General features: G+C 45.3%; 1 protein-coding gene across 1 annotated transcript in view; it reads right to left on the bottom strand.

Moving 5' to 3' along the window:
- Positions 1–1,988: 1,988 nt before the first annotated feature.
- The window catches only part of LOC120920832 (cholinesterase-like), a 215,595-nt gene continuing 203,390 nt past the window's right edge, over positions 1,989–14,193 (bottom strand). Inside the window, exon 4 of the mRNA XM_040333169.1 lies at positions 1,989–2,894. Coding sequence (XP_040189103.1) covers positions 2,788–2,894 — 107 coding nt within the window. The 3' untranslated portion in view covers positions 1,989–2,787. The remainder of the gene's footprint in view (positions 2,895–14,193) is intronic.

The raw sequence follows: 14,193 nt of genomic DNA, 5'->3' as shown, positions 1-14,193 counted from the left end.
AAGGTCAGTGGCTATTAAGGGGAACAAGGTGGTGGGGTGGTTTGTGGCTAAGCACGGGGGTTTGGTTGTTCGTCACACGGAGTTGGAGGTTAATGTGGGTCTGTACCTGCTTGGGGATGGTGTTCACCTAACCGTTGTGGGTATGGATTTGGGGTACTAGGTTTGCAGGAAGGGATATAGAGGGCCCTGCGGGTGTGGAGGGGTCCGTAAGGGAAAGGGGGTCATTGGTGGGATGGCCCCCGTATGGTGTTATTCCAGTGGAACGGTGTCCGCTGGAATACGGTTATCGTACACTGCGGTGTAAAAGGAGGTGTCTCCGAGCTGGAGTCGGATGGGGGCCGGATATGGTAATGGTAACGCAGTGTAATGGAAAATAAAAGGTTTAAGTGGGGTTGCTGTCAAAGATCAAATTGGACGGGTGTTAATAAAGTTATTTGGGTTAAATGTTAATGAATAAAGTTTTGGTTACTTGGAATTATTTAATTTGATTTAAATATTTAATTTGGTTTGAAAAATAAAATAGGCTGTCGTGGCCGACTTTACTCCAACTCCTTTGTCTATCTCGTTAATGGGTAAATGGGGAAATGTTTAAAGAATTTGGGGGGATCTAAAAGTGGGGAGTTTTTTACTCCCCACCTTTAGACTTGGACTATCTAATCTACACTAGTCATGTGGAAATTCCTAAAAACCTTGATTCACGGAGGGGGCGGGAATCATTTAAGTTAGGCGCGTTCCCGCGCCGAGCGTAGTGCGCATGCTCCGTCGGGAAACTTTCCCGACGTGCATTGCGGTAAATGACGTTGCAAGGACGTCATTTGCTTCAAAGTGAACGTGAATGGCGTCCAGCGCCATTCACTATTCACTTACGCAAACAACGTAAATTTCAAATTTCGCGACGCGGGAACGACGGGTATACTTTAGCATTGGCTGCCCCTGCTATAGAAGGGGCAGCCTTACGCAAAAAAACGACGTACGCAAACGACGTAAACTGCGTACGCAGGGCTCGCGTAGGGTAGTGAATCGGCGTTAGTATGCAATTTGCATACTATACGCTGACCACAACGGGAACGCCACCTAGCGGCCTGCGTAAGAATGCAGCCTAAGATATGAGGGCATAAGAGCCTTATGCCACGCATATCTTAGGCTGCAGTCGGCGTAACAAGCTCTCTGAATCAGAAGTCGTTACGCCGGGGCAAGTAAGCAATTGTGCTGCGTAACTATGGTTACGCAAGCGCAATTGCTCTTTGAATCTGGGCCAATCTGTCCTGCTGACGGAGCAATGACATACAGTTCACCCTAGAGAGGGCATTGAATATTATTATAGGTACTTTTATAGTGCAGGCAAGTTACATAGGGCTTGATATATCATACATACAGTATACTAGGGCCAATTTAGACAGAAGTCAATTAACCTACCAGCATGTTTTTGGCAGGAAATTGTGCTAGCCACTGGGCTGCCTCATTATTTTAACAATGTTACCATTAGATTGACAGACCACTCGGGTAGCAGAGAGCGCAATTCGATCTCACCCCGGTGTGTTACAACAGCGAATTAATATTCGCTGTTGAAACACTGATACTCAATCCGGCCAATAAGAAGCAGGTGTGAGACCCGTCTTCTGATTGGCCAAAAAGAGAAGACTCCTGATTGGCCACGGAGAAGGAGGGGGGAGAAAATGGAAGCCCCTGCCGCTGAGATGGCCCGTGAAGAGCAGGAAGCCACCAGTGATGGGGTAAATGCTACCGACTGACCGGGGGGTGTTATACTGTTTGCTGCCCTCTCAAAAAAAAAAAAATTCCACCAGCCGCCACTTTATACAACTGAGTTACCTGTGTTTGTATTTACTATATAGAAGATATTGAGATTATATCAGGCCCTTCAGGTCTGGTGTGGATATTACAGGTCCTTTAGAGGGGTCTTTTAAAAAGACATGAAATCACCCAAGACAATATGTATATTATAATGAACGCTTAACAATTTAATTAAATGCTTTTCGTTTCAGTAAATCTTTATTAAACAAGTGTTATGCAATCTGAGTACAACAGACTTTGATATACAAGCGTACACATCTTAAAATAGGGAGCAATAAGAGAGTACAAATATGGGTACATCAAATTGCCCCATATGACCATACTGTAACGCCAGTTGCAATACCAATGATGAGCATTCCTTTGAGAGGGGGCTCTGCCCACTATAGATATCCTCAGGGGGTCATTTGAAATAGATTTATTTTGTCAAAATTTGAGTGTTGTATTGGGAGAGGTCTCTACCCAGGAACATCCCTCAGGCCTTAAAGAAGAATTCCAGGTATGGATATTTTATACATAGTTACATTATTCTAGCTTGAGCCAATGGAAGCCGGCAATCACTGCAAACCATTCTCTGGTTGGATGAGGTGGAGAACGTTACATCACCACCCATGTCCACCTCATCCAAGCAGAAAACCCTTCTCATTCAATCAGGAAAATGCAAAGCATTCCCTGAATGGCGTCTGTACCAAGCAGCTTATCCCCTGTGTTCAGAATGCAGCAGGGCAGCCACTCGGATTGGGACTTAGAAACTGGTGTAAATCATTGGACTACCAGTCTCTACTTCAGTGATTTTCAGATTCTCGGTGCTTCAGTCAGGTATGGTATATGCATAGTTATATTGGCCCAAGCTAGACAAGACATATATATTTTGTCCCATTTATAAAATATCTATACCTGTAATTCTCCTTTAACCATGACAAGAAGTAGAGGAAAAGGGGGGGGGAGGGAAGGGGGGTCAGGATTAATGAAGACTTTTCAATCCAATGTTGACTGGCATGACACTTCTCCCGAAATCTCATCCTTATAGCAACTGTTATCTGATTTTATTGACTCACTCCACAAATTTCCATCAAAAGTTTCCCCTGTAGTGTGAAAAAAAAAGGTATAAACAATGCAGGATAAACATTGGACAATCATATATGTGCCATTGGTATTATTTAGCTTACAAGATTAATTAAACTACAACTTTAGTCATTACATGATATACAATCTTGGAGAGATACTTTGTCTCAACAATCAGGAGCACTTTTAACAGAGCATGTACTAAATGCATTTTTTACCATAACACTACTCGATGTATGGAGTTTGCAGACCCCCTTCCATGTAGGTGCAAACCATCTTAAGCATATAGGTTGTACCAAAAAAAAAAAAGTCACCCAATTCTCTAGAAACCCAAATACTTCCCTCCAACACGTTTAGCCATGCATTCAGTTCCAAGCTTCCCGTCTTTCCTGTATTGCGCTGTACACAAGCAATATTCCATAGAACATCACCTTTGAGGATTTTTTTCCCTCAAGCTTAATTCTTTAAAAAGCAGTTAGTTTCTTACCAGTAACCCTGTTTCCAATAGTCTTCCAGGGCAGCCCTTGAGAGATGGAGCTCCTCCTCACAAACAGGAAACACGTTGCCTTTAATTCTTTTAAAAAGGTAGCCCCTCAGGTCAGTCATCCATGAGAACTGAAGGCCGGGTTCTGAAAACGACATAATATACAAAACAACCCCACAAGGTTAGACATTTTAGGGTGGGATCGTGCTGCCCTGGAAGACTACTGGAAACAGAATTACTGGTAAGAAACTAACTCTGCTTTTCCCCCCAGTTGTCTTCCAGGTCAGCCCTTGAGAGGATAACCAAGAACTCACCAGATTTAGGGTGGGACAACGGCTTGGCGGACTTTCCTACCAAAAGCCTGGTCCTGGCTGGAAATCAGATCCAGCCTGTAATGTTGAACAAAGGTCGAGAATCTTGACCAGGTTGCAGCCCTGCTGATTTGTTCTGGAGTGGCTCCTGCCCACAAGGCTGCTGGCTCCTGCCCACAAGGCTGCTGAAAGCGAAGCCCTTGTTGAATGAGCTTTAAGTTCTTTTGGTGGTGTCATCTCCATAAAACTGTAGCACTTTAGTATGGCTGCCTTGATCCATCTAGCTATTTTGTCTTTTTGGACGCTGGCTTGCCCTTCAGTTAGCCTGCGTACAAGACAAACAGAGCATCTGATGTTCTGAATTCATTAGCAACTTCTAAATATTGAAGCAGAAACCTTCTGACATCAAGAAGACTTAGTTCCTGTTCTTTGCCGTCTGGTGAACTGCAGAATGAAGGTAGAACTATATCCTGGGACTATCTGTTTGAAGGACAATTCGAGCGTCATGAGTTTTTAGAGAAGGCTCTCTAACAGAAAGAGCCTGTATTTCTCCTATCCTATGTGCCGTTGTGATGGCTGCGAGGAAAAAACTGTTTTAAGGAGTCAATAGGCGCAAGGATGCATCTTGTAGCGGCTCGAAGGGAGGTTTGATCATCCCCCTGAGCAGCGACAAATCCCCATGTGGGACATTTTTGTGTCTTGGGCTTTTTGAGAGAACCAGGCTCTCTTGGGCCAGTATGGTGCGATCAATACAAGTTCTATCTGTTCCTGTAGGAACTTCACCACCCACGGAATCAGATGAACTGGAGAGAAGGCATAGCACAGTTTGAAATTCCAAGGATTTGAGAGAGAGTCTATCCCTAGAAGCTAATCTTGCTGGTTTAGCGAGAAGAAACAATTCACCTGGGCATTCTTCCGAGAGGCAAAGAGGTCTATGTTTGGAACTCCCTAGCAGGCTGCGATTTCCCTGAACACCTCCAGGTGCAATACCCATTCCTCTTGGGAGATCTCCTGGCGACTGAGGAAGTCCACTACTTGGTTGTCTTCCCTTTTAGATGCACTGCTTCCAGTGATAGCAGGTTTCCTTCTGCCCATCTGCATATCTGATTGGAGATGTGACTTAGGGAATGACTTCTTGTGACTGCTGTGGCGTTGTCCGAGTGTATCAGGATGTGACGACTTCTTAGCTGGTTTTGGAAGAATTCTATGGCTTTGGCTATCGCCATAAGCCCTCTCCAGTTTTAAGATGCTTATTCTTCTTCAGGGGACCATCTCCCCTGAGCAGGTTGCCCTGCTAGGTGAGCTCCCTACCCTCAACTGCTTGCGTCTGTGGTCAATTTCCATGAGATCGGAAATGACTAAGCCAGACCCCGATTTAAATTCGTGTGGACCCTCCACCGTCACAGCGACCTCTTCACAGATGTTGTAGGAAATAATGTCCTGTCCAAATCTTCTGATTTTTAAAATAAATATTTGCAGAGGTCCTAAATGGTATTTTGCCCACTGGACCCCTGGTATTGATGTAATCAGACCCAGAACCAACATCAGCTCCCTGATAGATATCGGGGAGGTTGTTCTGTACAGAACTCACCCTCCTGATGAGGCCTTGACTCTTCTCCTCCGGTAGGGAAGTCTTCTGTTATGGAGTCGAGCAGATATCCCAGGAACCGGATGTTCTGAGTGGGACACAGTTTGGACTTTTCCAAGTTCAAGATCCAGCCCAGAGACTTCAGTCATAGTTGTGCTTCTGTAAGGTCTTTTAATAGCTGTGCTTCTGACTGAGATGCAAACAGTAGGTCATCTAGATATGGAACAACGGTCATCTTTTTCAACCTTAGAGGGGCCAGAGCTTCCGCTAATACTTTGGTGAATATCCTGGGTGACGAGGATAGCCCGAAAGAAGAGCTTTGCTATGGGAGTGCTATTCCTTTCCTTCTATTTCCACCGCTAACCTTAGACATCTCTGGGACGCTTCTCGAATGGGAATGTGGAGATATGCATCCTTGAGATCCATGGTCGCCATGAACGTTTCTGGTTGCAGGCTGTTTGACCAAGAATATGCATCTCATGCAAAAAAATGTTTTATTGTATTGCTTGGTTCAAAGGCTTTAGCTTTAGTATCAAAACTTGCCGGAAGTTTTTTTTTATCACAAACATGAGTAACGAGTAAAAACCCCTTCTTTTTTCCTTCTCTGGGACTGGAGTAAGGACCTTCTGGTCCACCATCTCCCCTAACAGTAGTGGAAGGGCCTTGGCTTTTTCTGGATCTCTGGGAAGTTTTGTTAATAGAAATCTCTCCTGAAGGCGACAATTGAATTCCAGGGAGTAGCTCCTTGTGATGATGTCCAAAATAAATGTATTGACTCGTCTTCTGCCATTGAGGTAGGAAGGTAGCCAGTCTTCCCCCTACTGACACTCTGTTGTCATTGCTTGGTGGTTTGGTTAGAAGAGCCAAAGAGGACATTACTGGTTTCCCTTTGTGACCCGTCCACTTTTTCTTAGGACAATCTTTCTTTTCTTCTTTTTTCTTGGACGAATAGAATGCCCCCTTTTGTGGAGGCTTGCGCTTTTCAGCAAGAAAGGTTTACTTCCTGTCCGCTGTTCTTTTCTAGGCCTGAGCCAAAAAGAAAATCCCCAGTAAATGCGAGATTGCATAACCTAATTTTGGATGCAGAGTCCCCTTCCAGGTTTTCATCCAAATCACAAGTCTTGCTAGTCTCACTAGTCACCCTGACCTTGCCGATAGTTTGACGGACTCTGCGGATGCGTCCGCAATGTAGCCAATTGTCTTGGAGAGTCTTCAGGATCTTCTCCCTAGGCGTCCATTTTTAATATGGTCTTGTAATTGGGATAACCAAAATTCAAGATTTCTTGCCATGCAAGTGGTGGCTAGCGCTGGCTTTAGGCTGGCGACACTTTTCTCCCAAGCTCTTTTTAAGATAACGTCGCCCCTCTTATCCATGCCATCTTTAAAGTGTCCCATAGCTTCGACTGCTAATGAAGATTTTTTAGAAACCTTGGAAAGTGGTGCATCCAATTTGGGAGTTTTGTTCCACACTTCCTGTGGATCGTCACTGAAAGGAAACCGCTTCTTGTGACTGGCTGCAAAGGGTTTATTTTTTGGGTCTGCCCATTAATTTTTCACGGTGTCTGACATCACCGGATGAACTGGGAACACTTTGGCTTTTTTCTTCCTTAACCTTTGGTACATCAGGTCATGTTTGGAAGGAAGTTTTTTCATCTTCAATATCCAACGTTTCATATATGGCCCCAAGCAAATCCTCCACATCTTCTAGAGACAATTTGTACTTGGGGCCTTTCCTTTCTTCTCTCCCATCTTCCTGCTATGAGTCTGAGCTGTCTGTGGCCAGAACACCAACTGTGCTGCTGCCCGCTCGCTCACCGTCTCCTGCGACCCTGATGAGACTTCTGATCTTGGCAAGGCCATGGGAGAGGATCTTCCAGTAGGATTTGCTGGAGGTTTAGGGCCAGATCCACAGCCAGGCGGCGCAACTTAACTTTTCCCATTTAAGTTACACCTCCGCAAATTTCCCAAGTTAGTGCCCGATCCACAAAGCACTTACCTGGAAATTTGCAGCGGTGTAACTTAAATCCGTCCAGCGCAAGGCGTGCCCAATCTAATGGGGTGAGTCCCATTTAAATTAGGCGCGCTCCCGCGACGGACGTACTGTGCATGCTCCCGAAGCGATTTTCCCAACGTGCTTTGCGCGAAATTACGTTAATGCGAGTTTTGTGAATCGCGCCGGGTAAAAAAAGTTGCGTCGGAAAAAAAAAGAGATGCGGCGGGAAAAAAAAAAATCTAAAAAAAAATTTGACAGCGTCGCGGGAAAGAAGGGTCTACTTTTACATGGTGTACTAACTTTACACTTTGTAAAAGTAGCCCTAATTTTGCGTTTGCAAACTAACAGCTTACGGAGACTTCACGAAGGGAAACCGCTTTGTGGATCTCCGTAAGTGCTAATTTGCATACCCAACTCGGAATTTCGACGAGAAATGCCCCCAGCGGCGGCCGAGGTACTGCATCCTAAGATCCGACAGTGTAAAACTATTACACCTGCCGGATCTTAGGAATATCTATGCGTAACTGATTCTGTGAATTAGTCGCATAGATAGAAACAGGGATACGACGGTGTATCAGTAGATACGCCGGCGTATCCCTTTTGTGGATCTAGCCCTTAACCTCTATGATAAATTTGAGATCTTTAAAAAGGTAGTAGCCATATCATCCCTCACGGATCCAAAAAGTTTTGCATAAACTGCATCTGACTGTTTAACCAGTCTGCCAATGCAAATTTGGCATAGCGGTTCTGTGTATTCCAAAAGGCATCTTGGTAGCACATTTTGCACACCGCTTTCTGGAAGTAGGCTTTGGCTCTTTGGGCGGTTTCACCTGCAAAAAAAAAAAACCCACACACCACAGGGGGACCCATGGCGGTGAGAAAACACTCCACCATACCTTACTAAAGTGCACACCCAGTGACACCAGTAAATCCCCAGGTAATCCCCAGCTTGCTAGTGAGCACCACAATTCTAGCTGCGGTCCCATTTCAAAGGATACAAATGTCACCCACCGGTGCCTACCTGCATCCTGCTGGTGCCTTCGCCTCCCGGAGCCTAGGGTTTTTGTAATCCAAATGTTATTTTGCTGGTATGTTAGAAAGCTACATAGTAGGATGTGGTTGAAAAAAAAAAAAGAAGGAGGAGGACACAAGTCCAACCTAGGTGTACGATAGATAGATAGATAGATAGATAGATAGATAGATAGATAGATAGATAGATAGATAGATAGATAGATAGATAGATAGATATAATATAATCTATATATATTGTGGGGGGTTAGCTCGGTAGCGGGGTGTGTGACCCCTTGGATGGGTTCACCACACACTGAATTTATACAGACTGGCAGTCGAAGACGGTTTATTTTTCCATCTTGCTGGAAAACAATTGCAAGCATCCAAACAGCATAAACAAAATCAAACATAAAATAAACCCTAGCCACTCTGGGCGTCTACCTTCCACACAGGAACCTACCTATGAAGTCTGACTCAGCCTACTGCTGGGCAGACAGTGCTGGTCATACAGCACAAACAATAGTCTTTTGATTTTTATCACACAGAAAAATCAATGGTCTCCTCACCTCCTCAGGAGACTTTCAGTACGCTGCTCTCCTACTCACAAAGCCTTAGGAATGATGCAGCCAATTAGTGGTAATCGCCTGGATTACTTATAGAGGCCTTAATTGCCTCATTCTGAACAGCTGAAGTTTTTCAACGGCCTTTAGCCTTTCTCTGGCTACGTTTGTAGCCGACGCCCGATAACCATCTGTGTATCGTCTAAACAAGGCAGAAATGTATGTCCCATCAGTGACAACACCCACAGATTTACCTGACTTCCTGTCACATACCTAGGGTTGGGACACAGGTTGCCAGGCAGGCATGCACTCGGGACAACCCATCTGCATTCCCCATTTTAGCACCGGGGCGATGCGTTACCACAAAACTAAATTCCTGGAGGGCCAGGAGGTAGTACCGGAGAGAATCCACAGCCCATTTCACCGCCAAACATTCTTTCTCAATGGTGGCATAATTCTCTTCATGGGCCTTCAACTTTCGGCTGAGGTACATAACAGGGTGTTCCTCCCCCTTTATAACCTGAGACAGTACAGCTCCTAAGCCCACATTTGACGCATCTGTCTGAACCATGAAGTCCCGTGAAAAATCAGGCGAATTTAAAACTGGCTGACTACATAAGGCCTGCTTTAAAGCCTGAAAAGCTGTTTCTGCTTCGGGAGTCCATTTGGTCATTACAGACTCCTTCCCTTTGGTCAAATTGGTCAGGGGAACAGCCTGTGAGGCAAAATGGGGAATAAAGCGGCGATAGTCCTCAAAAATGCACGAACCTGTTTCTTGTTGGTGGGACGTGGCCAATTCTGAATAGCCTCAACTTTATTTATTTGGGGCTTGATTAGACCTCTTCCGATGGTATACCCCAGATACTTCGCCTCTTCTAGCCCAAGGGTACATTTTTTTGGATTGGCTGTAAACCCGGCTTTCCAGATGGAATCCAACACAGCCTGAACTTTTGGCAAGTGTGATTCCCAATCTTCACTGTGGATGACAACGTCATCAAGGTATGCAGCAGCATAGGCTGGATGAGGCCGAAGGGTCTTATCCATTGTACTTTGGAATGTGGCGGGAGCATTCTGTAACCCAAAAGGCATCCTCCGATATTGGAAAGATCCGTCTGGAGTTACAAATGCTGTTTTTTCCCTGGCCGACTCCAAAAGAGGAATTTGCCAATAACCCTTGGTCAGGTCTAACGTTGTCATGTATCGGGCAGTGCCTAGGCGATCAACCAGTTCATCTATGTGGGGCATGGGATAGGTGTCAAACTTAGTGATTTGGTTAAGGCGGCAAAAGTCATTACAAAACCGCCAACTTCCATCTGGTTTGGGCACTAAGACAATGGGACTTGACCAATCACTATTTGACTCTTCTATCACCCCCAGCTCAAACATTTGTTTTACTTCCTGGCGAATTGCCTCCTGCTGGGCTTCTGGAATTCTATAAGGCTTCAACTTGACCTTATCCCCTGGTGTGGTGATAATGTCATGTTCAACTCCTGAGACCCAACCTGGCAGGTCTGAAAACTTCTCCTTATTACGGAGCACAAATTCTTTAACCTCCTGTTTCTGAGTTTTGGATAGTCTCCGCTATGCCAACTTCAGGGACAGCCAGGTTAAATGGAGCAGAAAATAGGGTAGTCTTAGCGACCAAGGACTCTCTATCCTTCCATGGTTTCAGCAAGTTCACGTGATAGAGCTGCTCAGGTTTTCTTCTTCCCGGTTGGCTAATTTTATAATTCACCACTCCCATTTTTTCCAACACTTCATATGGACCCTGCCATTTTTCTAGGAATTTACTTTCGACTGTGGGGACCAACACCAACACCCTATCACCAGGTGCAAAGGAACGGACCTGGGCCCCACGATTGGAAATCCTTTTTTGAGCCAATTGGGCTTGGGCAAAATGTTCCTTCACAATCGGCATCACTTGGGCAATTCTGTCTTGCATTTGGGCCACATGTTTAATCACACTTCGATGAGGGGAACTCTCACTCTCCCATGTTTCCCTGGCAATGTCCAGTAGGCCTTGAGGGAGCCATACAGTGGCTCAAACGGAGAGAACCCTGTGGACGATTGGGGAACCTCTCTTATTGCAAACATCAGATAAGGGAGCAGATAAAACAAATGTTGAGGAAGGTGGTGGATAAAGACGGAAAGAATTGGGATTAAGGTTTTATTAAACCTTTCCACTAACCCGTCTGTCTGAGGGTGATATACTGATGTACGTAATTGGGTCCGTTTCAGGAGTTTACAAAGTTCTTTGGTCACCCTAGACATAAACGGGGTGCCTTGGTCAGTTAGGACTTCCTTAGGAAGACCCACACGGCTGAAAACCTGAAACAACTCTTTGGCAATGGTTTTAGCAGAGGTGTTTCGGAGAGGGATCGCTTCTGGGTACCGGGTGGCATAGTCCATTATTACCAAGATGTGCTGGTGCCCTCTAGTGGACTTCAGTAAGGGGCCAACCAAGTCCATGGCGATACTCTTAAAAGGGATCTCTATAATGGGCTGCGGAAATGTGGCATGGGTGCAGTAATCTGACACACTGGACAGGAAGAGCAGTACAATTCCACTTCTTTAGTGATCCCAGGCCAATAAAACCTCTGGGTAATCCTCTCCCGTGTTTTTTCCGCTCCCAAATGTCCCCCAAGAATGTGCCCATGGGCCAGTTCCAAAACCATCTTGCGGTACGGTTTAGGCACTACCAGTTGCTCAATAGTGTCCTCTATCCTCTGTGACACTAAACAGGTCCCTTTCAATAATGAAGTAAGGGAGGGCAACCCTCTCGTCAGGGTTAACTAGCTCCCCATCTATCTTTACTACATTCTCCCGGGCTCTTAGCAAGGTGGGGTCCCTCAATTGCTCAGTGACAAAATTTTCTCTGTGCACCTCAAGGTCATCAAACCCTATCAGCCGCTGTTCCTCTTCTGAGGTAGCAGGCTCCTCCCTAGGGACTGGTGTTTCCCCTGCTAAGACTGAGAATGGAAACTCAGGAGAATCCTCACAGTTAGAGGTTTCTGGAGTAGATGGTTCAGCCTCAGAAGAACCACCTACTGGGGAATCTGGGCAGTCCCAGAGTTCCCAGAATTTTGGGAAATCCCTTCCCACAATGGCGTCATGTGGCAGTTTGGGAACTAAACCCACCTGGTGACACCAGTTACTGAGGAAGGTTTCAAAGGAAACGGTAGTCACCGGAAATTCTCGAGTGTCCCCATGTACACAAACTACAGCCATTTCCCTCGGATGTAAGGTTTTTCCCACCACTAGGTCACTTTTCACTAAGGTGACCAGGCTACCTGAATCCAACAATACCACAACATTTTTACCATCTAAGCACATTCTATATAATGGTTTCTCATTTCCCTTTACTGCAGTGCATGTGGTTGCAAAAAGGGACTGTCGTCTCTCGGTCAAAAAGTCACATTGCATGGGTTCATCACCCGCTGGGCAAACTGCTGCTACATGTCCCTCTTCATGGCAATGGTAACAGATCAACCTTCTGGTCCTCTCCTGTGGAATGGGTCTTCCAGGCCGCTCTCGCCAAACATTAGCAGTAGTCCCGATAATTCCTCTAGTTGCTCCTTGGTACCTCTCTCCACCCCATCCCTTGATGCAGTCTTACCTATAGGTGGGGTTGGTCTGGTCTTGGGGTGAAAAGTCTGTGCGTCTCTGGTGGAAGAGGACACATTTTCCGTTGTTAGATACCTTTCGACCAGGTCTACAAGTTTGTCTGCGGTTTCCGTACCACCATGGTTCACCCATTTCTGCAGGGTGTTAGGAAGAGACCGAAGAAATTTGTCCATGACTACTCGCTCCAAAATTTTTGGTCCGGACAGAGTTTCTGGCTGCAGCCATTTCCTAGCCAAATGGATGAGGTCATACATCTGCGACCGCGGTGGCTTCCTCTGCTGACAACTCCAATTGTGGACCCTCTGAGCACGGACATCCAGGGTTACACCGAAACGTGCCAATATTTCCTCTTTTAAACAATCATAGTTTTTTGCGTCTGCAAGCTCCAAATCAAAATATGCCTTTTGGGCTTCTCCAGATAATAGGGGGGCCACTAGTCCAGCCCACAGGTCTTTAGGCCAACTCTCTCTTTCCGCTGCTCTCTCAAACGTGGTCAGAAACATCTAAGGGTCCTCATCTGCAGTCATCTTTGGCAACAAATGTCTTACCCGAAAAGTCGGTATGTTACTGGCCTGACTCCCAGCCTCGGTCTGCTGTCTCTGAAGTTGTTTCACGATGGCCTCCATTTGCTGCTGGTGTCTCTGTTCCAAGCCTGCAATGCTTTCTTGGTGAACTTGTTGTTGAGCTGCGTAGGCCTGTTGTTGAGCTGCAAGGCTCTGTTGTTGAGCTGCAATGCTATCTTGGTGAGCCTGTTGTTGAGCTGCAAGGCTCTGTTGTTGAGCTGCAATGCTCTGCTGCAAACCTGCATTCGTCTGTTGTTGATTTGCATTTTCTAAAGCCAGCTGTTTCAGTATCTCCTCCATTTTGGGTTTACTTTAATTGCCCGCGGCACTCCACCATATGTGGAGTACTGAAAAAAAACAAATGCAAGCATCCAAACAGCATAAACAAAATCAAACATAAAATAAACCCTAGCCACTCTGGGCATCTACCTTCCACACAGGAACCTACCTATGAAGTCTGACTCAGCCTACTGCTGGGCAGACAGTGCTGGTCATACAGCACAAACAATAGTCTTTTGATTTTTATCACACAGAAAAATCAATGGTCTCCTCACCTCCTCAGGAGACTTTCAGTACGCTGCTCTCCTACTCACAAAGCCTTAGGAATGATGCAGCCAATTAGTGGTAATCGCCTGGATTACTTATAGAGGCCAAAATTGCCTCATTCTGAACAGCTGAAGTTTTTCAACGGCCTTTAGCCTTTCTCTGGCTACGCCCGATAACCATCTGTGTATCGTCTAAACAAGGCAGAAATGTATGTCCCATCAGTGACAACACCCACAGATTTACCTGACTTTCTGTCACAATATATTATATATATATATATATATATATATATATAAAATCAGTACTACATTGTATGTCCCTGCATGTTGGTCCTTCATAGTTTAAACGTATCTAATAGTTTAAACACTTCAGCCCCAGAGGATTTTGCAGCCAAATGATCGGGTCACTTTGTGATTCGGCACTGTGTCGCTTTTATTGACAATTGTGCAGTCGTGCGACGTGGCTCCCAAACAATTGATATCCCCCCCGCCCCCAACAAATATAGAGCTTACTTTTGGTGGTATTTGATCACCTCTGCAGTTTTTATTTTTCTGCGCTATAAACAAAAATCGAGCGACAATTTTGAAAGAAAAAAAAGCAATATATTTTACTTTTTTCTATAATAAATATCCCCAAAAA

This window comes from Rana temporaria, chromosome 13 (genome assembly GCF_905171775.1).
Source record: "Rana temporaria chromosome 13, aRanTem1.1, whole genome shotgun sequence".
Lineage (NCBI taxonomy): Eukaryota > Metazoa > Chordata > Amphibia > Anura > Ranidae > Rana > Rana temporaria.
This window is presented reverse-complemented; position numbering and strand designations above follow the sequence as displayed.